A 25,014-nucleotide genomic window follows, 5' to 3' on the forward strand; every position below is an offset into this window, starting at 1 on the left:
TTACCACCCTATGGATCATCTCTTCATACTTGGTGGACAAGCTGTCCACCTCCTAAATGGTTGGCACACCAGTTGGGTAAACAGGTAATAAATAAGCTCTAACATGCAGAGATCTACGTACATATATGTGTAGTATTGCTGTTCCAAATTTGTTTTGCTCCCCTCTGTGATGGTAAACAATTAAAAGAGGGCATGTGTTTCTATTATTTAAATCCCACATAATGTATATGGACACCATTCGCCTCACTGTCAAATGGACCTTTGATAACAAGAAGTCACACTTGACTGGTCTTTCCAGGCACACCCACGCAGAGACCCATGCAGAGAGCTGCTCCAGCTGGTGCCCAATCCTTTCCAGGAAGGACAACACCTAAAGAAGGTAATGAACATTTTTTAACCTCTGCAAAATGAAAAGAAGAAAAAAACTAAGACATGGGGACATTTTAAGTGACTGCTCTGAGTGGAATTTCATTTTAGGAAAAATAAACTTCTCCCCCAAATATGTAGTTCCTCACTCATTCTTAGACCGAATCGCAATACCCTTCACATGCCTGCTAATTACCCATTGGGCAGCCAGCCATGTTTACAATCAGAATACACATTTAGAGTATCTTTTCACAGAGATAGCAGTTGGATTACAGAGAGGATTTTACACTTCATTTTAAGCTGATCTTTGATTTACAGACTCATGTTAAACCAGCTACTCTGTGGATGGGCTCAGGTGAGCCTATAATGAGATTTATCTTCATGGATTAGGCCTGACCTATAATAATCTGCTCAGGGCTCCCTACTGCTATTTCAGCACTGAGTTATGAAAATTCATCCCTTCACTATAAACAGAACCTAGCTCAGAGGGTAATAACTATGAGATGTATTACTCCTCGAATACAAGCACTCCAGAGACTCTGATTATAATGTCCACAGCTGAAGGCACTATTTCACAATTGAGATTACTACTTTCCAGATGAAAAAAAATTCTGAGCTGTGAAATAATGCCTTCAGCTACACACACTGTAATCACACTCAGCAGTTCCTGTATCCCAAGAGCAATACAGGTTACCAACAGTTGGTTTGGTAAGCTGATTTAGGGAATAAAGGAAAGATGTTATAGGAGGCAGCACAGATAACCCTAATTTCACATTCGCTTTATCTACTGACTTTAGCATGAGAGTTCAACAGGTCCAATAACCATATTGATTTCACTAAAGCATAAATTTAAAAGAATAATTTTATAACCAAACCAACAAAGTTTTAAAGATAACACTATTGACTGCTGACCAGGGTATAGTGAGATGCACTTTACCAATCTAAAAGTATAAATTTGTACGGCATTCCTAGAAACAGCTTAGCAAGAGCTATGGAGAATGTCAACAATGCTTATATTCTTTGCCCCAGTAATCCCACTCCAAGAATCCACCTCAAAAAATCATTAGAGGTGAATAAGGACTTATTTAAAATCCACTTACCACCATTATTTGCAGTAGGAAAAACCTGGAAATAACCTAAAGGGAACAGTTTAGTAAATTATGATAAATCCACATACTGGAATATTATGCAGCCTTTAAATTGAGTCATAATGGCAATAGAGAAATGTTAATTCATAGATGAATTCTACAACTTTGGTTAAGCAATTTATTCAAGGGCATTCAAATTGTTCCTACATCAATATTTAACAGATACTCTCTCAGAGTTAACTAATTGGACTTCGGATCAGGTTTTTGGTTTTGAGCTATAAGGTTAATGAAGTATTGATATAATACTAAATGACTGCAAATAAAGTCTGTACCCTAAATAAATGCTGACATTATGTCTCTACATTCTGAATGAATTAAAAAGGAAAAATACACTTTTGCATACATTTAGTAAATTTTCCCTGACTTCTTATAATGCACTTCTTTTTTGCAAATGGAAAAGATGAATATTCATCAAGGCTCTTTGAATATATTACAGTTTAAATAGTTTGGTTTTAATATTTATAGAACATCATGAAATATAATTTCTCCATTGAAAGAAACATATACGATGTCAAAAGACAGCCACTAAAGAAACATAAAATTAAGCCACTTAACCTAATATTTAAAAGTTAAAATATAGCATTTGAAAGCACCTTGTCCCTTCAAAAAAGTTAAGAATTCTAGAAAGATATTTTTCAGTTTGGTTGGCACATTTTGAGTAAAGATAAGAAAGAAAGAAACAAGCTACTCCCACATCATGCAAGTAAGGACAAAAAGGTTAAATTCCTACCTCAATTCAAATTATCTAAGGGAAAAGTGCTTGTTTTCTTCCATTCTGCATAATACCATCCCACCTAAAGCTACCTCACAATCTCCAAGAAACACTTTTTCTACCAACCCCAAGAACATTGATGACAGCATTTCTTGAGTGACAGGCACTATGCAAAGTACTGTACAAGAGTTCATTCATTTAATCCTCACAATAACCTTCTGAGGTTATTACAACCATTAGCCCCACTACACAAAGGAAGAAGCTGAAGTCCACACAGTCAGCCCTAACTGAGGCTAATAAATGGCAGAAGCTGGAGTTGAGCTCAGGCACCCCATGCTCTCAACCGCTCTGCTTTTCCCTTTCATTCTCATTTTCTAACTGAATGATTACAGCTTAATTCCTGAATAAGGTTTCCATAACTAATTTCTCTCTGGCTTGAAGAAGAGCTTCTTAGGCTACATAATGTAAGCAAAAAATTTATCACAGATTAAAAACAAAACCATAAATATACAAGAGTCTGTTCTAGAGCACTGAAAATGTACAGAAAGGAGACATATGTTTATGCATTCAACAAGTTCACTGAGCACCCTACTATGTGCCAGGCACTATTCTAGGCACTGAGGAGACAGCTTGGAAAACAGAATTATCTCTGCCTTCATGAAGTTTACATTAGAGTAGTAAGAGATATATAATAAAATAAGCAAACGATATGGTATACTGGACAGTGATAAGCTATGGTGAAAAATGAATGAAGGAAATGAAATATGTGGCAAGCAATATAGGGAACAGTTTGAAACAGGATGGTCAAGGAAAACCTCAATGGGAAGAATGTGAATGAAACCTTCACACAAAAAAGATGAGGCACAGGATTCCAACCAATCAGAAAATTGGAGAAAAATACCAGAAACTAATGTTCATGGTGCTTCTGCCATCTATCTATTACTCCCAAGTACAAATGGAGTGAATATTTCTGATGATGGCCACATAGCCATTTTAAACTTCCATCATCAAGGCTTACACCCTTATTTTCCTACAAAGAAATAAGTTGCCACTGGTCCTGCTTTTGCCTCCTGAAATTTCCATCTTTCTTGCCAGAAAGCAGCATCTGTATAAATCCCCTGGCTTTTGATGACTATGACTTCTGTGATAAACTACCCATGTGTGTGGGGAGGGACAGAAAGATGGAAGAAGCAAATGGGAAAATGAGTTTTCCCCTCTTCAGATTAATGTATATGAAGTATACATCTGACACTTCATCAGCACTCCCGGCTGGTGTCCCAGCAGGCGGACACTGGCTGAGCATGTATTCTGCCAGCTACCAGGCTACTTAGGATGAATTGGCAACATGCCATTTATCTGAAATGCCCAATGTGTCTGGGAAAGGGAACACAACTATATTTAGCATTGCCAAGGAAAACTAGATACTTTAGGCTAGGAATTAATCTCCTCCTTGAGAAGGTAGTTAGCAATACCTTCAAGCTTGCCTATGGCATTTAAATCACTAAAGGTCATGCATTTACTAAAATTCATACCTACCAAACCTCAGGGCCTTCATTTATATCTTACTAACATATTAATACCTCTCACATTGAGGGCCTATACTTTTCTGAAATATATTTTGTTGCAATTGGGCACAGAACTGTTATATCGAGTGTAATGCTATCATCTGGACATAAACCAATTTTGTTCCTTGTTTTTCCAATCTCCCCCATACTTGAACACACACATCACTTCAACTTAGTCAATGAATCAAAATATATAAACAAATGTGACTATATGATTGCTTAAAAGCAGACTAATGAAATTTCCTTGAATGTAGACACTAATAATCTCTTCATAAATTTTGTCAACATATTTTTTGAGTGTCTGATGTGAAACTAAATGGGATTTAGCCTGTATCATGGACTTTAAGGCCAATCACAACCGTAAGATGCACACTGAACAGCAAAGCCATAGAGATTTTAGATGGATGGTCTTATTAGGTCACCCATTACAGCATGAAGAATCAATCACACCATCGTGCTCAACTTGCAACTAAAAAAAGAAGTCACTTTTCCATAAATAATTATTTATTCCTTCAACATTATTTATTGAATGCTTTCTATGTGCAAGGCATTGTCCTGAGAGCAGTGAAAAGTAGAAAGTAAAAATCAGACAAGAATTCTGCCCTCAAGGGGCTTGCAGTCTAGCAGGGAGGTATTCGACATAAACACAAAGAACAAAAACGAAGGTGTGCCATGATACATGTCAGGCGGAGTTGGGGGAAGGATGGCTTACAGCTCTACGACAGGGGCAAGGGGTAGACAGAGAGGCCAGGAGGAGAGGATCATCAGCATGAGGAATGTTCTACTGCACAACGCACCTCCGCAAATGTCAATTTGTTTGAAGACAAGGAAAAGAGAAAGCCAAAGAGAAGGAAAAAGAAAAAATTATACAAGGTGTACATTCCCACTTCTTCAGCACAATTCTCTCTCAGATCTATTAGTTGTAATCGGCAGAGATAATTTTGATATAATCCAATCTAAATGAGGCAGAAACACAAAACAGATCAACTTTAATGCCCCTTTAGCTGTGTGGTTCGACAAGCAGTACCAAAAGCAGGAAAGGTCACTAACATGTACTTGAGTGACACGTCAAAATAAGTGATAGGGCATCCAAATCTGGGCACATGGCAGCAGATTAATAAAGAAATCAAGATGGTCGTCCGTCTGGCAGCTCTCCTCTGGCTGCTGCTCTTAATACAACAGAAGGTGAGGGGCAAATAGTTTTCTGTAGACTATAATTAGGAACTAATGAACTCTCTGAAGGGAAAGGGAAAGATAAGGGTTAAATTTTAAACCTTCACTATCTAGTAGTAAATGACTAATCACATTCTGGCTTCTGTGCCCAAGCTTGCCTACAGTATAATAACAACAACAGAAATAATAATATTGCTAACATTTGTGACTTGTTATATGCCAGGTACTATTATAAGTTTTTTCTACATGGTATTTCAGCATTTTCCCCAGAGTTATATTAAGCAAACACTATAAACATAAAAAGCTGCAGGTAAACAAGCTAATAATTTAAGTGATTCCTTGATAACAATGTCATCTGATAGATTTTGGGAGGTACTCTTCTCATGTTTTCTATTAATAGTTCTTACTGCAACCTCTTCCCAAATATCTTAGGTCAGGTGACAGGCATTTCATCAATGAATAAGTCAGTTTCTGTTTCTTGGTATGTGACTGTTAGTACTAGTAAGAAGATAGATTACTTAAGAATGGCTGGACATGGTGGCTAATGCCTGTAATCCCAGCACTCTGGGAGGCCGAAGCAGGCGTATCAGCTGAGGTTAGGAGTTCGTGATGAGCCCGGCCAACGTGGCAAAACGCCGTCTCTACTAAAAATGCAAAAATTAGTCAGGCGTGGTGGTGTACTCCTGTAATCCCAGCTACTCGGGAGGCTGAGGCAGGAGAATCACCTGAACCCGGAAGACAAGACTGTGCCACTGCACTCCAGCCTGCGCAACAAGAGCGAAACTCCATCTCAAAAAACAAACAAAAAGAAGATATATTACTTAAGAAAACATATTATTTTGTGACAGTGTTGTTTGAATTACAATGATTGACTTGGCGATAAACATACAGGATTACTATTTAGGTGTAAAGAATAATGTTGCAGCGGCTAAAAAAGCACTTCTGTCAAAAAAAAATCATGAATTGTGAAGTATTTTCCTCTTTCCTTAAAAAGTAAATAATCAGAGTAAAATAAGCTCTTAATAAAATTCCCTAAGGAGAAAAAGTCACTTTGGACTTGGGGATGGGATGGAGGAAAATGCTCTCTACCATCAGGTTAATTGTATCTTTTAAAAATAAGCCCAAGCCAGGCACAGTAGTATGTGCCTGTAGTCCCAGCTACTCAAGAGGCTGAGGCAGGAGGATCTCTGGAGCCCAGGAGTTTGAGGTGGCAGTGAGCTATGATGGTGCCACTGTATTCCAGCCTGGACAAAAAAGCAAGACTTTGTCCCTAAAAATGAAAATAAAAATGAACTAAATGTCCCAATATTTTCATGAGAGAAAAAATATGAATTTTGGTTTAAATAGTCAATTTTGAAGTCATAAACTATCCTGAAAGAAATTTCTTTAAAGATAATTATTTCACACATTCAAAATTATTCTGAAAGAAGAATCAGGGAATTACAGAGAAGAAAGGGACTTTATAGACTGTTTAATGTCTCTTTTCATCTTACAAGTACAAATGAGGTGAGAGAATTTGAGAAACGGACTTGTCCAAGTTTATACAGCTATCTAATGGCAAAAGCAGGACTAGAGGCTAGACCTGAACAAAATCTGCATCCATTACTGCATTATTTCCAAATATCCAACATAATTTATTACCAATGCATAAAATTATAAGACACAATACATTGATTTATATATCATTGGAATCTTCATCAATAAAAGGTGTTTAAAATCCATTTCCATATCATACAACCCTACCACCCATGCAAAAGTAACTTGTACAGACTTCTAAGCTGAGCCAAAGGCCAAAACAAAGAAGGTCCCACCAGCCAAAAAAAAAAAAAAATTCTAATAAGCATGTTAAACATAAAGGTCTACACCGGGGAAAAAATAGAAATGTGGGAATCCATGCTGCTAACAAATACACACATATTTATGGAGAGTGCTGAAGTTGGAAAAATCACCATTTTCAAACATAGAAAAGAGTGATCCAGGCAAGAATCATCAATGGATTCTTGGGGAAAATTTTGATGAAAAGCGTTATTTGCATTGCTTAAAAGTACCTCCCAGGTTGCTCACAGATTGTGGGAGAGAAAGTGGTAACTACAGTGGGGAAATCAGGCAACACTTTGACTGGATGATCACAATTAACATCACAGAGAGGGGCAGATGGATGTGATGGGCCTCCAGACCTCATTCCTTAAGAGGACTTGACATCACCAGTGTCGTATTCTTGCCTGGAATGCAAAAACCTGAATCTCACCATGAGGAGAGAGCAAACAAATATGAGAAATATTCCCTTAAAAATAAGCCATTAAAAAATTCTTCAAAAATGTCAAATGTCATAAAAGAGAAAGACTGTGGAAACATCCCAGATTAAAGGGGACTAAAGAGAGGGACAATTTAATGCAACACATGACCCTAGACTGAATCCTACACTGGAAGAGGGAAAATGCTATAAAGGACATTAATGAGTCAACTGATAAAACTGAAATACAGATGGCAGAGTAGATAACTGGACTGTATCAGTCATAAATTTACTCCAGTTGATAACTGTGATAACAAAGGTCTATGATATATAGATGATGCACTCTCAAATACCTCAAAAAATCATGTGTGTATGTACACATACACACATACACAAAGAGAAAGGAAATTATGAAGCTAATTGGGCAAGGTGTTAGTCAGATCTAGATAAAGGATAAACTGGTATTCTAAGAATTTTTCTTATTCTTGCAACTTTTCCATGAGTTTTATATTATTTCCAAATAAAAAGCTACAAAAAGGCCTAGAAATACTTTCATTTCTTTTGGGAGAAGGGTAGAGATGAGGCCAAAATTGAGAGAAATCCTCCAAACTGGGTACAGGTGCAGAAATTAGCACATTGAAAGCAAGGAATTTCACATTGCCAAATATGCGCTTAACGTCACATGTGGGTAAGTTTAAATATAGTTAAACTCAATTAACTTAAATTGTCCCTAGGGAGGTGGTGAGCTGGAGCAGCCTCCACCGGCGCCCGCGGACACTCACCAGGCTGGCGGTGAGCGAGGGCGCCGACTGGCCCAGGGCCTGGCTGCGCATGCGCACGAGGTTGGACGTCTCTGCAGAGGCCGGCCAGGCCTGTCCCGCCACCGGGTTTGGAAGGAGGTACCTCCCTGTTGGAGTTAAAGAGAAGAAAATGTAAGTGACAGGCAGCCGGTAGTAGTCCTATTGCAATGGGGGTGGGGGTGGGGTGTCTCTTCCTGGCCAACCTTGTTCTGTATTACTTCTGCCATACCCAGTAATAACATTAATAGCAACCTGGGAAAACTTGTTCTAATTAAGTCAGGAGATCCAGTGGCAGGGTCTGGCCCTGACCTCCAACATCATCTCCTGCATGAGTGTAGCCTCATCAAGGTAGGATGAGGTGTTTTTTTCCCGTCTGCCTATACCAAGGGAATGTGTTGAGAATATATATAAGTACACAAAGCATTCTCAGCATCACAGAAGTAAGCACGTGCATTTGTAAGTGTTCTTTGAAAAAATCTAATATGGAAAGTGATCTAGGACTCAATTATAAAATAATCTACAAAGTGGAGATCATGACCAACAAAAGGAAACAGAATTCTTTCAAGATGAAATGGGGCTGGTGCCTCTCCCCAGCTCCTTTTTTTTCTGAAGTGCAGGTGGCCATCCAACTGTGTCTGTGGGATACATAATCATATCCATTTGCATAAATCAGGATATCAATGTCAGTCTAGGTTCACTGAGTAATTTCCATCAACCTTGAACTCTAATATATACATATATGTTTTTAAAAGTCAAACAGCTGAACCAATTCACACTACATTACTTCCTTGGTACATGGACTTGACTAATATTAACACACAAGAAATGATAGTTTTTGACTTCAGGAAAGTTAGGATGGACATGAATATTCATATAGCAATAAAGGTCAGTAAAAGTAGAGACTGTGTTTAATTTTCATCTGCTTTGCCCCAATAATAGCAGAATTACTGGCCATAATAGCTGCTCAATAAATATTTACTAAACGATGAAAGGACATGTAGACATTTCCTTCCAAAAAAACAGACAATGAAAAGATAGCAGACCACACAAAGAATCTCATCTTAGGGCCATGTGTTGGGGACCCCAGCCTCATTCCTCTCCAGAATCATGAGGGATTGCAGCATGCGTAGCTGGTGGCCCTGCAGCACAGGTAACATCTGTTCCTCGCTTTTCCCTCAGGCATGCATCTCACAAGCACGTTGTACTGGTTAATAACGATTGCAGTATATTAACTAGTTTACCATTACTGCACACGCTAACTACCAGCACTGTCAAAGCACAGGAGCTAGGGGCATCTCCCATCAATTGTCCATGTGAAGAAGTCCACTGCTTTATTTAAGTCAAGCGCTTTCAAAAATTTGTATTTTAGTTGCAGAGGAAAAAATGGCTTCTTTTGCCAGAATTGCTTTTTCACTCTTTTATTATAGAGTGAAAGCACAGACTCTGGAGAAAAATTAGATCTTCTTTTGAAATCCTGCTCTGTAGCTGAATGACACTGGGAAAGTTAGTCAATCTCTCCTGGACTTGATTTTTCCATCTCTAAAATGGGGGTGATAGACTTGACTATGTAAAGTTATTGAGGGGATCAGAGAATTTTGTAAGTACAGTACTCAGTAAATGTTAACTATTTAGCCATAACAGCAGTAAAAATGAAAAGTATCTTCTTTATTTGGGATGGGCTTTTCATTCACAAGAAGAAAATGCAAATATATACAAAGGAACAAAAATTACCTATCATCACACCAGAGAAAACCACTATCAACACCTTAGTGATTTTCCTCTAGACTTTCTTTTTACAACCTATATTTTGTTGCAAAAAAATGTGATACTGATTTTTGTCACCTGCTTCCTGCCAACCCTACATAATAGATTTTTTCCAAGCAAATAAATGTAGCAAATGTCAATTAATTTAAACACTATCATTGAAAATTCAATGACAGTGAACTTCTGTGGTTCTGATCACCATCTCATAAACATTCAGACATATTTTTGGGCAAGGTATGTTGCATTTGAAGTCTAGAATTTTAATTTTTTCCTTTCCTTATTTTGAAATGTGCACTAAAAGCTGAACTAAGAACGGCTTTGAGAAATCGGTCCCCTGTAGGCCCAAAGGCAGGTAATTAATGAGGAAGAGCAGGAAAACTATAGACTGCATTTAGGAATGCTGCATTAATATTATAGGAATAAATGGTTTCCTTAATACAGAAATCACTCAGTATTTGAAGGACTCACTTGTTAAAAATATAAAAACCTCTAATAATCTGAATCCATTTTTTCCTCCCTCCTATGTCATTTTCTATATTTTATTTGTATTTATTTATTTGTATTTTATTTGCATTTTCTTTGTTCATGTTTTGGAAAAGGTCATGATTAAGAGGTACAGAAGCTACATGATGCCACAGTTTATATGATGGAGAGAACCCACTATAGCCTCACTGTTGTTCTGCCTCCATATGCTTCATTTTAAAGAAAACTGAACGTAGATTAAAGAAAAAACTTGGGAGAATTTAATGTAAAACAGAAAAAATTAAAGGCAAAGTATTTTTACTCAGTGAAGAATTTGAAAAATCTTTTTTTCCTTTAGTAGAAAATAAGTATTAGGCTGGGTACAGTGGCTCACGCCTGTAATACCAACACTTTGGGAGGCCGAGGTGAGTGGATCCCTCGAGCCTAAGCATTCAAGACCAGCCTGGGCAACATAGTGAGGCCCCGTCTCTACAAAAAGTTAAAAAGTTAGCCAGGTGTGGTGGCACACATCTGTGGTCCCAGCTACTCAGGAGGCTGAGAAGGGAGGACCTCGTGAGCCTAGGAGGTGGAGGTTGCAGTGAGCCAAGATTGTACCACTGCACTCCAGCCTGGGTGACAGAGTGAGACACTATCTCAACAAATATAATAATAATAATAATAATACAAAACAAAATAATCATTAGACTGTCTCTGTATAATTCTCCTGACATGAGGAAATAAGTTTATTCTTTTCTGTATCCCCAGTACCTGTTATAGGGCCTGGCACTTAGTAAATGCTCAATAAATGTTTGTTGACTGAAATGCAGGGAAACCATACTATTAGAACAATACTGATCAAGTCTCAAAAGGAAGAAAACCACTGAACAGATAATTTTCTTAAACTTCCTTTATAAGTATAAAGTAATAGCTAAAATACATTGAGGCCTTATTATATACCAGGCACTGTAACATCCTAACAATCGTATGGGATAGGTATTATTATCTCCAGTTTAAACCCAGAGAGGTACATAACTAGGCAAGAGGATACAGCTACACAAATGGGCAAAAATCAAGATTCTGACTCGAAAGCCCCATCTACCCCAGGAAAATATTCATCACATATGTTTAGGTGAAGAACAAGTTATAAATTAAGACAGAATAATTCTATATACAAAAATAACATATATTATTTATAAGGAGAAAAGCACCGGGAAAGATGGGAGCAGAGTGATTCAAACCACAGGCTTGGAATCAGGCACAAATGGGTCTGCAACCTAGAGTTTTTTGTTTTGTTTTGTTTTTTGAGACAGGGTCTCACTCTGTCACTCAGGCTGGAGTACAATGGCGCAATCTCAGCTCACTGCAACCTCTGCCTCCCAGGTTCAAGCGATTCTCCTGCCTCAGCCTCCCAAGTAGCTGGGATTACAGGCACGCACCACCATGCCCAGCTAATTTTTGTTTTTAGTAGAGACAGGGTCTTACCATGCTGTACAATGGTGCAATCTCAGTTCACTGCAACCTCTGCCTCCTGGCCTCAAGTGATCCACCCGCCTAAGCCTCCCAAAGTGTTGGGATTACAGGCATGAGCCGCTATGCTCAATCTGCAACCCAGTTTTTACAGTCACATGCAGTTGAGCAACTTATTTAGTTCCAAGCCCCCAATATTCCCATCTCTAAAAGGGGGATAATACCTTACAAAGTGGCAGATAAGATTAAAGGAGATAATACACTTAGTCACTCCACCTAGGACATGGAAAAGCAGTCAATGTACTGTCACACTTCATATTATCATAAGACCTGCATCCTCCACCACCACCACAGCAACAGAATAAAACACGGTAACTGGGTTCTTAGGCCGGGTCACACACACACAAAAGAATAATACTGAAAGATATTGAAACAAATAATATTTCTTCTTGTAAGTGATAAACAGCAAATTCAGAATTGTAGTCATCTCTGGCAGAAAAAATGAGGGGTGGGTGCAGGGAGGAGTATGCTAGATCTGTCATATTTTATTATTTTAAAAATTACCAGCAGGGAATAATAGGGTTTGCTACTTCAACTTAGAAGTGTAAATGAAGAATTAAGTTTTTGACTTGTGGCTTTAACAAATTTAATAAGAAATTTTTTAATGTATCCGGAGAATGTAGCAAATATTAAGCTTTGATAAAGCTGGCTGATAGGTATATGGGGTTGTATAGAATTATTCTCTATTAATTTCTGTACATATTTTATAATATTACTTTTAATAATTCTTAGCAAAAAATGCGTTTTGTATTCTTGCATGGCAAACTGGCCAGTAGCACATTCCCTCAACTCCTCAAGATGGTAGTTCCTATGGCCCAGGTCAGGGACCCCAGAGGTCTGGGTGATCATGGAGGACTCCTACGTCCTAGGTTGAAAAGCAAGGAGCCAGGGGAGAGATCTGATGGGGAATGGGAGCAAAGAGGTACCACAAGGAATCTCAACATCAAAGTCAAAGCAACAGGGACTGGGAAAGGCTCTCTGCCAGTGGGAGGGCAGAACAAAAGCAGGCATAACTCCCAGGTAAGGCCTCAGTACAGGAAATTCATAAGCTAGGACCCTGGCTCAATGAGACCAAGCATGGTTCAATAAGAAGTTGGACTCTGAACAGAATCCAGAACCAGCACCCATTGCTGGGGAACACAAAGAAAGGAACACCTGAGCCATGCCCTTTCTCTCCCCACACTCTGAGCCACGCTTTCAATACTGCAGTTTTGTTACGTCTCACAGGATATTGTAAAGCAAGCAGAGACCACTGAGAACACGCATGCATGCCATCTCGTCCTTCTCTGAAATCACTCAATTTAACATGATTATGTACATTTTATTTGTGGCCATCTCGTGAAAGTCCAATCTTGGTAACAAGACCAAAGGTGTGCCCTCAATTCCTCTGTTACCTCAACAGCCTAACGCAAAAGACAAGACTTTGACATCCAGTAACTGATCTGTCCTTAGCCCATATTCTTATATAACACCTTCTTTAAGCCCAACAGGATAGAGAGATCCTTGCCAGTAATGGTAAAAATTAATTGCTCTAGTTGTGGTTGACTTTAATGTCAGACTGCTGAGTTCCTATTCTAAATTCCCAAACTGATTCCATCACTTATAACATGAACTTCTTCAAACCTCAAGTTCCTGAGTAGAACAGGGCCAAACTTGTAGGGCTGTTATAAAATCTAAAAATAGAAAATATAGAATGAACACTCAATAAATATAAGCTTAAAAAATAAGAAACACCAAGAGCTACCCAACACACATTAAATTATAAAGTGAGCAGAAATAAAATTTTGTTAAACCACTGGAAAAAATTAGGAAGCACTTATATACATATACAATGAAATGCCTATAATGCAATGATGGGTTAGATTTTAGATATCGTTATTTGCATAGGTCTTGTCCTGAGGAATCATATGAATGTTATAAATTGGAGGGTCTGTTAATACAACACATGGGATATTTTATTCCTGCCTAAACCCCCATTAGTGTTAATAGAGAAAAGAGGACAACAGATGGATTTAAGACAGTCATTAGAAGGCACTAACATGATACCACAGTTGATAGTGATTACATCAAACTTTATATAAATTCACTTTTTGATGACTATCAAGAGCCTCTAAAAAGTGTGTTGCTGTCGTATTCATGCATCATTTGCTGCCTACAATTTAAGAAAATTAGCATCTGTCAATGGCATTATTCCGCTGCACAGGGTGGAAATTAATGGATAATACCATTTCTAATTTGTTGTAGGAGAGGTGAGCTTGCCTAGCAATCTGGCTGCTCTATTTTAATACCAAATTGAGCTTGTTGTTACAATTGAAACTGGATTAGCTCTGTGTTCTTTGGAAAAATGTTTCCAAAATTCTACTATGCTTATTGAAACATGTATCAAATGTTTTCTACTGGCATGACTAGAAATTTAGAGGCAATAAATAAAGGTCTGTATTAAAGCTGGAATCAGTTGGACGGATTGATACAAGAGCGTGTCAGGTCTCAACCATAGAGGTGTGGGTTGTTTGAATGGACTTTTTGTACTGGTTATTTTTGCTGTTTTAGCCAAAGGGCCTCTAGTTAACAGAGTTAGAGTGGAAAGTTCTGTAGCCTTGTATGGTTATATGTACATTAAAATAAATACATTAGTGAATCTAGACCCAGATCATGCCTTGGTTCTATCAAGGCTATATATGACCTCTCCTAGAATGTGTTTTCTTTTTTTTTTTTTTTTGAGACGAAGTCTCGCTCTTGTCCCCCAGGCTGGAGTGCAGTGGCATTATCTCGGCTCCCTGCAACCTCCACCTCCCGGGTTCAAGCGATTTTCCTGCCTCAGCCTCCCGAGTAGCTGGGATTACAGGCGCCCACCACCATGCCTGCCTAATTTTTGTATTTTTAATAGAGACAGGGTTTCACCATGTTGGCCAGGCTGGCCTCAAACTCCTGACCTCAAGTGATCCACCCACCTCGGCCTCCCAAAGTGCTGGGAGTGTTACAGGTGTGAGCCACTGTGCCCAGCCACGATATATGCTTTCAAAGCACCCCGAAGCTGGAAGTATCCCTCTGAAGTAGAAAAATACCAAGTCTGCAATAATTTTAGCACAATGGCCATATAAAGAATTAAATAATAGCCTCTGGAGATCTACTTTATCATTGGGGAATAATGGTACCTGATTAGATTTGAAAGCTTCCATTAAAAAAGTTCCGTATCACCTGAAGTGCAATATATATTTAGTAGCCAATCCATAGTCTTAAATTTTGGGTGATTTTTCTTGGACTATAAGCAGGATATCAAAGAGAAAATAAGACCTAGCAAAGCTAGACCTACAACAAAGCTCTCTCTTGATGTGACTTCTGGTTCTCAGTCATACAGGAGAACTCTGAAAAAATGTGTACAACCCTCTAAGGTACCAACCAGGCAAAGGGGAAGCTGAAGTGGCCCAGATATCGCTCTCAAGGGTTTTGGGGAGATTTTAAGGACAGCCATAAAAGGAAGGCAGGAAGAACAGGGGTAGCACTGCAGAAGTTAAGGGACTAGAAACAAAAAGAACAATGGCAAGCTGGCACTGAATTGGTGCCATGAGCAGGCAGACAGGGCACAGGCTCTGTTGCCAAACCTTGTTCTCTTGTCCTATATCTTTACAGGTATATAGGTTAATAGGTTTTGGCTAACAGCCTCTCTTTGCCTAGACATCTCTACTGAAGCTCTCAGAGCAGCTCCCAGAAAGTTTACACCCACCACTAACCTGGGAGCAGGGACATTCTCACCATTTTACCTTCCCTGTGTCCAGTAAAATCTCCCTTGCTTAATCTCACTTCTGGGTAAATCCACAAAGGAAGTAAAAGTAGGGGCTCGAATAGATATTTGTACTCCCATGTTCATGGCAGCATTAGTCACAATAGCCAAAAGGAGGAAACAACTCAAGTATTCACTGAGGGATGAATGGAGCACAATGGAATATTACTCAGCCTCAAAAAGGAAGGTACCTCTGACTTGTGTTTCAACATGGAGGAACCTTGGAGACATGCTGAAAGAAATAAACCAGTCACAAAAGGTGAGATATTGTATTGAGAGGTGAAGCCAGCTGGACCTTCCCGAGTTGAGTGGGGACTTGGAGAACTTTTCTGTCTAGCTAGAGGATTGTAAACGCACCAATCAGTGCTCTGTGTCTAGCCAAAGGATTGTAAATGCGCCAATCCGCACTCTGTAAAAATGCATCAGCACTCTGGGTCTAGCTAAAGGATTGTAAACGCACCAATCAGCACTCTGTAAAAATGAACCAAATCAGCACTCTGTGTCTAGCTAAAGGATTGTAAATGCACCAATCAGCACTCTGTAAAATGGACAAATCAGCACTCTGTAAAATGGACCAATCAGCAGGACATCGGCAGGGCCAAATAAGGGAATAAAAGCTGGCCACCTGAGCCAGCAGCAGCAACCTGCTTGGGTCCCTTTCCACACTGTGGAAGCTTTGTTCTTTCACTCTTCACAATAAATCTTGCTGCTGCTCACTCTTTGGGTCCGCACCACCTCTAAGAGCTGTAACACTCGCCACGAAGGTCCGCAGCTTCATTCTTGAAGTCAGTGAGACCATAAGCCCACCAGAAGGAAGAAACTCTGGACGCATCTGAAGGAACAAACTCCAGACACACCATCTTTAAAAACTGTAACACTCACCATGAAGGTCTGCAGCTTCATTCTTGAAGTCAGTGAGACCAAGAACCCACCAGAAGGAACCAATTCTGGACACAGTATGATTCCATTTATGTGAAGTACCCAGAATAGTCAAATGCATTCTTTCACAGAAAGTTTAACAGTGGTTTACAGGGGCTGGGGGGAGTGGGGAACGGGGAGTTCCTGTTTAATGGGTACAAAGTTTCAGTTTGGGATGATGAAAATGTTCTGGAGATGGATAGTGCTGATGGTTGTACTTAATGCCGTTAAATTATACATGTAAAAATAGTTAAATGGTAAATTTTGGTATGTATATATTTTACCACAATGTTTAACCTGCCTGCCCCCCAATCCCTTGCTTGGCCAATACCACTGTACCTTATAGAGGAAAAAATAAGGGGATCCTTTTTGTTGTCCAAAAGGAGGTATCCACATTAACTATAACACCACTTGCTTTTGCAAATTATACTTCATAACATAAGCCCTCCCAATCATTTATAAGTTAGGGGAAATGAGTTTTTAAAGAACCTGTCAAACTTAAGAAATGAAGAAGGAGCAAAGACCGCAAAGAGTCACTGTCTAAATCTGGGCAGAATTCATGACTCAGCAGCCATCACCCTAATTCCGTCACCATCAAGAGATTCTTCTTCTCTGCCCCATTGCTCACTCCTAAACATTTCTTCCCTCATAGTCCTGACTCTCATCCTCATGGGCAATTACAGCTTCCCTTATTCATCTTCAGCTGTGCTCCCGCAAGAGAGACATGGTTTCTTTCATCTTCCACTCACATGGGTGACTGACTTCCAATTTCTTGTCCTCACTGCAAAAGAATGACCGTACCCAGACAGCATCAACAATGCTGCTAAATCACTCTTCTTAATGGCATAAATGAATACAATTTGAGAAACCAACAGACCTGTGACCAGAAAGTGCAGAAGTTCACTGACTCCTATATTGAACTGCTATTCTAGCCTTAAAAAAAAAAAAAAAAAAAAAAAAAAAAAAAGTGCTATGTGTTTACTCACACAAGGGAAGTCCAAAGCAGAGCCATGACTCTAAGTGCTCAAAGACATCACTGACTACTGACCAATGATCTCCAACTGACAAGGAAACTGAAAGCTGGACCAAGAGCAGCTGTAAGTCTTTTGGAAGGCTGGTATTGGGAGTAGGGTGATGCCAAGAGGGCATCAAGGTCTTAAGACTGTAAGACTGAAATTTATTTGCTAAACTATGTTTCCACAAGACTTAAATCCACCAGAGATGCCCAATTTCACTTTTTAGAATATTATCACCAGCATTCCATACTTAATATAGAATGCCAACACAACATTGCTAACTATAAAATTTGCCTGGTGAGCAAGTCAGAGCACTGCTGTGAAAGGAAGCTCCTAGCAAGGGGGACAGGTATCAGAAGTTTTTCTTTCACGTGGGCCCAGACAGACTAAGTACCTGACAGATGTTTTAAGGAGTCACTAAAAAGCCCAGTTCCATGCTATGAGAGAACTAGGGATGGGTGAAAAACAACAGAACATACATGTCTACAATACAGAAATCAAGGTCTTTGAACTAACCATGAGGCTATGGAGCAGAAACTCAAGCTGCCACTGCCACTGTGAACCAGAGCTGCAGTGTTAAGAATAATTTTTGGTATGGGTAATACGGCAAGGTGATTCAAAGATAAAGTCATCTTTTCACCCTCAATCATAGATAGCCACCCTGTTACTCTTGCCATATGATAAAAGGGCAAAAATGCTAACACATAGTTTATTTTTAAATGGAAACACATTAAAGTCAGACTTAAAGAGAAATATATTTGACCTTTCTTTTACTTTCCCTTAACTTGTTCATAAAAAAACTCTTCTTATGTACCAAGATTATCACTCTCAGTCAAATTCTAATAAGGGCAGATAATATTAGGACCAAATTAATGCATGCAATAAAGCTTGGTAAGCTGTAATGTTTCTATTATTACAAGCACATCACTGCCTTTGGGTTTACCAACACCCAGCAAATTCTCCCATTCTGCAATGAGGCCCAGCCCTGGCCACCAACTCCCTGTTTTACCTAGACCACCAAGGCAGTTGTCCGTCAGGTGGCATTTTTCTGGATTTAAAATTCTTATCAAAAAATAAATAATGGTTTGGCCCCAAACTCCAGTTGCAGAGACCAAAGACTAATGTGAGAACTTAAAATTGATTTTTAAAGAAGTATTAAATAGAGCCTACACTAATGAGAACATGGTAACAAGATTCTGACATCAAGCAGTGTTGCTGAGAATGAATGTCTGCCTGCGTGACGGCACCCAAAGAAGTGGGTGGTGGTGGTGTCTGAGCAATGCTAGGCAGAGGTCAGTGTTAACATCTGCAAACTGGCCTCCCTCAATTCGCGTACTGAAATATAATTCAGTAGAATGAATTGCTAGACATGTCTAACCCCCCTGGGAGATGACAGATATTGATGAATGCTGCTGGCAAGATATATGGAAGGAAACCGCAAATAAATAGAACCATTTATTCTCAGAGTCATTTTGTGGATATGTGGAACAGCTGTTAAACTACTTGTCAGCTCCCTCTCTGTCTTCCTCCTCGTCCTCCCTCTCCCCAGCTGCCTTATCTACACCTTTCTAAAACCTCCCTAAGGACCAGTACCTGGCCCTCTTTAAAATAATAATCAAATGATTAAGAGTCATCTCTTCCTCTTCCCCATCACAGTCTGACTTCTCAATCCAGTCAGTGCAACCCTTTCTAAGATTTCACTCCATCTAAATGTGTTCACTGCCCCCTCCAGATCCTTGAAAGACCCTTAATTTCTAAACTCATAAAATCAAACTGTTGATTTCAAGTCCATCACCAAAGATCCCAGACACGAGGTTTAAATCCTAAAATCAAACCCTGACTACTATCATGTATCCACCGTGTGACCTTGGACAGGCTTAACCTTCTAAGCCTCAGTTACCATAAACATGCTGTACAATGGGGATGATACCAATCTTACGAGGTGATGAGAATTTAGAATGTAAACAAAGAACCTATCATCTGATAAAAGGCCCAAAATAAATTATTACTTTTTATCCACTCTACTTTTCACTGTTAAACAGCTCCTCCTGGCAACAGTCCTCCTCCTTGGTGTCATCTTCGGATCAGATCAAATTCTTTTCAGCACTGGGAACTTGGAGCATACCTGGTTCTTGTTCCATCCAACAGGTGGACTCAGGAGTACAGAATGGAAAAGCAGTCAGACATCAGTTTGCATCCTCCTTTCACCATTTATTAGCTAGAGAGTCCCGGATAAATACCTTGACCTCTCTGAGCTTCGATTTCCTCCCCTCTAGTGATGATGATAGTAGGTAACACATGTTAAAGTGCCCAGCACAAAACTGAACACAGAATTTGTGCTCAGTGATAGTTCAGGTCCCCCTCCAGGATGCTTTTACCCATTCTGGCACCATTGGCATTGAATCCACAAGCAGGATTCAGTGCCAATGGTGCCAACCAGGAAGGCTATTACCCTTACCTTCCCCCATCACACCACCCACTGCTGTGTGTGGGTGCACATGTACAGAGTGCCATTTATTTCTGTATGCAGTATGTTCTACTACACTGTAACTTCTGCATCTCATCTGTTTTTGTAGCCCCACGTCACACCTAGCACAATATCCTGCATGTGAAACACACTAGTCTTTACAGAACCAGATATTTAAGTCTGTGTGTATTGACTTTCCATCTGTCTCTCATTTATATTTCTCCCAAGGATCATATTTTTCATTATTATTTAGTCACACACTGCCTAGAAGAATATTTAAGTTTGGCTCAAGTGTTTGTTTTATAATGATAACAGTAATGAAGAAAACTCAGAGGCCTTAAACTTGATATGGAGGAGACTGTGTCACTTCTTATAGCTTTGATTTTCTCTTCTAAAAACCATCTCAAAAAGAGTCTACCATCTTCACAATATAATGTCTATTTTCAAGATAAGCTAATTAACCTCAATACCCCAGAGGACAACTTATATTTGATATCTTACTTCTTGGAGAAATTATGAATCCTACTCAGTGACGCTCTTTTGCTCACCAAGATGCTCTGATGGATGCACTCAAATGTCACTGGCAACCCTGAGACACAAAACATTTCTGACAACCATCCAACATCTAAACAGTTATGACAGAGGCTAAGGAGTTGGGGACCAGTAGTTTTACAAGAGAAACAAAAAGAACAAAAGCTGCCATAGAGGTGACAAAATAAACTCCATATCACAACCTATGCAGAAACTTCCAGACAAGTCTAAATTTCCTAACACGTTCTCTATTTTTACAAGGAAACTCTTACATACAGTCTAATTCACATAATCGTGTATTTCATAATCATGTAATCACATCTATTTCTTTGGAACACTTTCTAGTTCCATGCTATGTCTATTCCAGTAGATTTCAAATTCTTTATCAACAATATCTATGTATGCTACCTGAAGAATGTAATATTTTTGTCTTAAGGAATGCTTGTCAATATTGATCAATGAATAAGCAAGAAACCTAGAGCACAATCATAAAATATTTCCTCAAAAATACTACAGAGTACATCTCCCCCAGCGCCTCCAAATGGCCATTTGTTAAAGGTCCCTACTTCTGAAGTGACAGATCTCAATTAGGAACTGTGTAACCTGCTCTCCCTCCTCCCTTATGAGGAAAGTTAATGCCCATTCTGCCTGGTTTCAAAGCAAAAGAACCATTTTTAAGAACCATTGTTATCCAACCCTGCACACTGAATTAAATCCTAACAAACCGCCAATTGCTTCACAAAACAATGCCCTTGTTTTTAAGATGAGAAAAGTTGAAGCCAAGATTAGCATCATGACTGCCTCAGCAATGCTTGAAAATTAATGGTAGGTGTAGGGCTGGAATTCATCCTTTCCATTTCTGGTCTATCATTTAGCCACTGACAACTTCTGAAAGCTCAGCTGACATTAAGTAGCCCTGAACTCCAGGGTCAATGCCTCATGTTTTACAGTAACAGTTTTGCCAGCTACTTAGCATTCCCTTTTAGCAAATTCAGCCATGCTTATGGGGAAATCAGTGAGCTGAGTTGGGGGAAGGTAGTCTTTTGGTTGCTCCAATCACCCTCCAAATGGCCATCTCTCAAGCTTGAAAGCCAGGTCATTTTCTTCTAGCCATTTCATTAAATGCATTAAATCTCCCATTATTTGATCCACAAAGAGCACTGTGACTATTGAAGGCACTGTAACAGGGCATACGCACACAGACTTTTAGACATCAAAGAGTACAGTATATCATATATCAGAGCTGTCTGACTCCCATGTGACTAAGCAGCTACAGGGGGAAAACACACACATACACACACACACACACACACACACAGGAAAAGGATATTGAACGAATGTCTATGTGTAATGCCTCTAAACACTTGCCATTCATACCATGCCTGTACCTATGAGACTATATGTCTGATAACGCCTAGGCACACAACCATTCCAGTATTTATTGATAAGATGGCCAGATTTAGCAAATAAAAATACAGGATGCATACCTACATTTAAATTCAAGTAAACTTGAATATGTATGCTAATATAGCACTGGATACTAAAAATATTATTAGTTGCTTATCTGAATTAAAATTTAATTGGATACCCCATATTTTATCTGGCAATCATATTAGAATGAGAAATGCACAAGGCTTTGCTTTGAGGATACAAGGAAAAAGTCCTCAAGAAATGTATAAACTAGAAAATGGAATGATAGGTACACAAATAATAAAAATTAAAAGTAATCTCTCTTTTAAGAAAAGAACAACATTAAGGTGGTATCAAAGGAGAGAGAGGTGGAAGAGTCAGCAAAAGTAACATGAAGGTGTTTGGAATGGAATCTGAATGTAGAAAAAGGCCTTAAAGATTACATGCTTCATTATCAGTTTATACACCTAAGAGGGCAGGGGTACAACAGCACTCATAACCACAGGTATGTGCATGATGTATTATTCCCCCCTTTGTTTACTGTTATTTACGTATACACCACTGCAGCCAAAAGCTAGCAAAATGGAGCAAAACCAAAATAAAATACTTTGAGATTCCTGGCAACCAAGACCAAAACAGAAACAGTGGGTTTACCCAGCTCTCATTATTTAACAAAAGAATAATTCAAATTTATCAGACCAATCTAAACCCTTTTTCCTTGATCTGAGCACAGATAAACTTGTTTCAGAAGTTTTAATAAAAGCTCAATGACATACATAATTGTTAACTGTCCTTCAGAGTAATTAAGGGCAAAAATACAGGCCATCCTACATTACTGGAACTAAATAAAAACCAAGGGTGCAATGCGGTGTGTGCATGCATACATGTAAACACATAAATGTCCATGTATGTTACTTACATACATGCCTCTTCTTAACACAGACTGGAAAGCTGGGAGCTGCACAACCTTGTGCAAAATCCTTCTTAAAGCTGAATTGGGTGCAGCATTAATAATTTACAGCAGTCACAGTTTGTCTTAGTTTGTGCCGCTACAACATAATAATGGAGACTGGGTAATTTATAAAGAACAGAAATTTATTTCTCACAGCTGTGGAGGCTGGAAGTTCAAGATCAAGGTACTGGCATGTGGTCTGGTGAGGGCCTTCTTGTTGCATCCTTGCATGGCAGAAGGAGAATGAATGGCAAGCTCACCAAAAGCTGCTGTGTAAAAGAAACCTCTTTTAAGAGGGTCTTAGTCCCATTCATGAGGGAGCAGCCCTAGGATAGCCTAATCATCTCTTAAAGGCCCTACTTCTAAATACTATCAAACTGGCAACACCCGAATTTTAGAGAGGACACAAACCATGACATGATTCCCCCTGTATTCTTACTCAAAGAAGGAAACAGACATTTAAATAATATCATTCTCTCTTTCACAAGTCAGCAATGAGTTAAATGCAAGGAGGGAACTTACCCTCTGCTCTCCCTTCAGGCTTAGGTCTGATTCAGGTGCCTGAGACAATACTGTCAAAGAATAGAGAAATTATCTTGCTAGGCAGACACAAGAAAATAAATTTAGCCCTGACAATGTGTGGTGATTAAGTACTTGAATGACAATGGAACATGACAATGACAAATGCAGGCTACTGCCACCAAAGTCATTAATATATCAGAAACACTAATTTTTATAAATCTTTCAACTTCCCGGTTGGTTGCATTTCTTGACCTACTCTTTTTCCTGTGGAACTGACATAAAGTCAGCATCATTTTCAGTTTCCAACTGGGAAGTTAAAAAAACTTCCACATTCCCAGTGGCTTTGAATGGCCACCAAAAATGAGCTGTAAGCAAGAGATGAATGGCCTGGGTATGCTCGAGTGACAGGACACCTACCAGCAGCTCTGATAAGAGGCAAAGGTGGGCTTCCTTGCAGAGCAACAAATAAAGCATGTGTGTGTGCACAGGGGTTCAAGGGAGGGTGCGGGGACTAGAAAATGAAGAAAACCCATTTTCTACAAAGACTTTCCCTCCCTCACCATGGTAGCTAAAATTATTTACTACTCAACTCAAAGGGACCTTGAGAGTATAGGATCCAACGCACTCACTTTACAGATGAAGAATCTAAGGCCCAGCAATGAAGGCTACTTAGAAGTTGACTTGGGACTAGAATCTGGGCCTCAGATCTCCAGTTCATGTCCTTCCATTTACACCCTAAAACAGCAGTAAAAGATGGCAAGATGCTGTCTCCACCCAGGCAAGTCACTTGCTTTCTTTAAATTCTGTTCCATTTAATTCAGTGATCCCATTCTCTCTCTGATCTACATCTCCCCACTCCCTACTGTATTGTACCCTGTTACTCTCTGCCTCTGTTGTCCAGGGGATTCATGTATAGTGCAATTTACCAATTCCAGTACACGAGCAGTTAGCACCTCATTAGCACTGCAGTTTGACTGTATGAAATAAGATGTCACTGGCCTTTTATACTTTGGAACCCAGTAGCGTATGTCAAGCCACATAGCCTTTCCCCATGTTTCCTATAAGAGGGTAAAATCTTAAAAAAACATAAATTGAAACATGAAGAAAGGGAAAAAGAAAAGTATAAAATAGAAACTGAAACATCACCAGAAGAGCCAGTTACCTATGTCCAACTCTGTAAATGGGTTCCAGTGTTGTGTGAAATGGCACCACGCACCATCTTCTTACCTTTCCCAACCTTATCTCCTCCTCCCCAGTACCTCAAGGACGTGAAGTGTGAGATTTCCTAGTTCATACTAATTTTCTAGCATTTCAATAAATCTTTCACGCTGTTAATTGTAGTATAATCAAGTCATTGTTTGTGGCTTCCTCATCTCTACTAAAGACTCACAGAGGAGCTAAAGCCACTTCATCTCTGAGGGGCTACACATATAAGGAACCGAGAAGATGAGCATGGATCAGTGTGCTTTTCAGAACCTAAAAGAGCACAATGCATGAAGGATAGGAAAGCCATACCTACTCGTGCCTGGGCCACAGTCTATCCTGTCAGAAGAAAAGAGAGTTTCAGGGAAGTACTAAAAAGACAAAACTAAAAAGCAGTGGAAAGAAAAAGGAATATGATTACGCCTCATCCAAAAAGCTCAACACCTTGATGACAGGTTAAAAAA

At 39.2% G+C, this 25,014-nt stretch overlaps 1 protein-coding gene across 20 annotated transcripts in view; it reads right to left on the bottom strand.

The window, feature by feature from the left end:
- Window positions 1-25,014, bottom strand: part of MAST4 (microtubule associated serine/threonine kinase family member 4) — a 575,831-nt gene that overhangs the window by 372,041 nt on the left and 178,776 nt on the right. For all 20 annotated transcript variants that reach the window (XM_054684309.2, XM_016953225.4, XM_054684303.2 and 17 more), the window contains one exon: window positions 7,980-8,104. In XM_054684309.2, the coding sequence (XP_054540284.2) occupies window positions 7,980-8,104 (125 nt within the window). The remainder of the gene's footprint in view (window positions 1-7,979; window positions 8,105-25,014) is intronic.

This window comes from Pan troglodytes, chromosome 4 (genome assembly GCF_028858775.2).
Source record: "Pan troglodytes isolate AG18354 chromosome 4, NHGRI_mPanTro3-v2.0_pri, whole genome shotgun sequence".
Classification (NCBI taxonomy): domain Eukaryota; kingdom Metazoa; phylum Chordata; class Mammalia; order Primates; family Hominidae; genus Pan; species Pan troglodytes.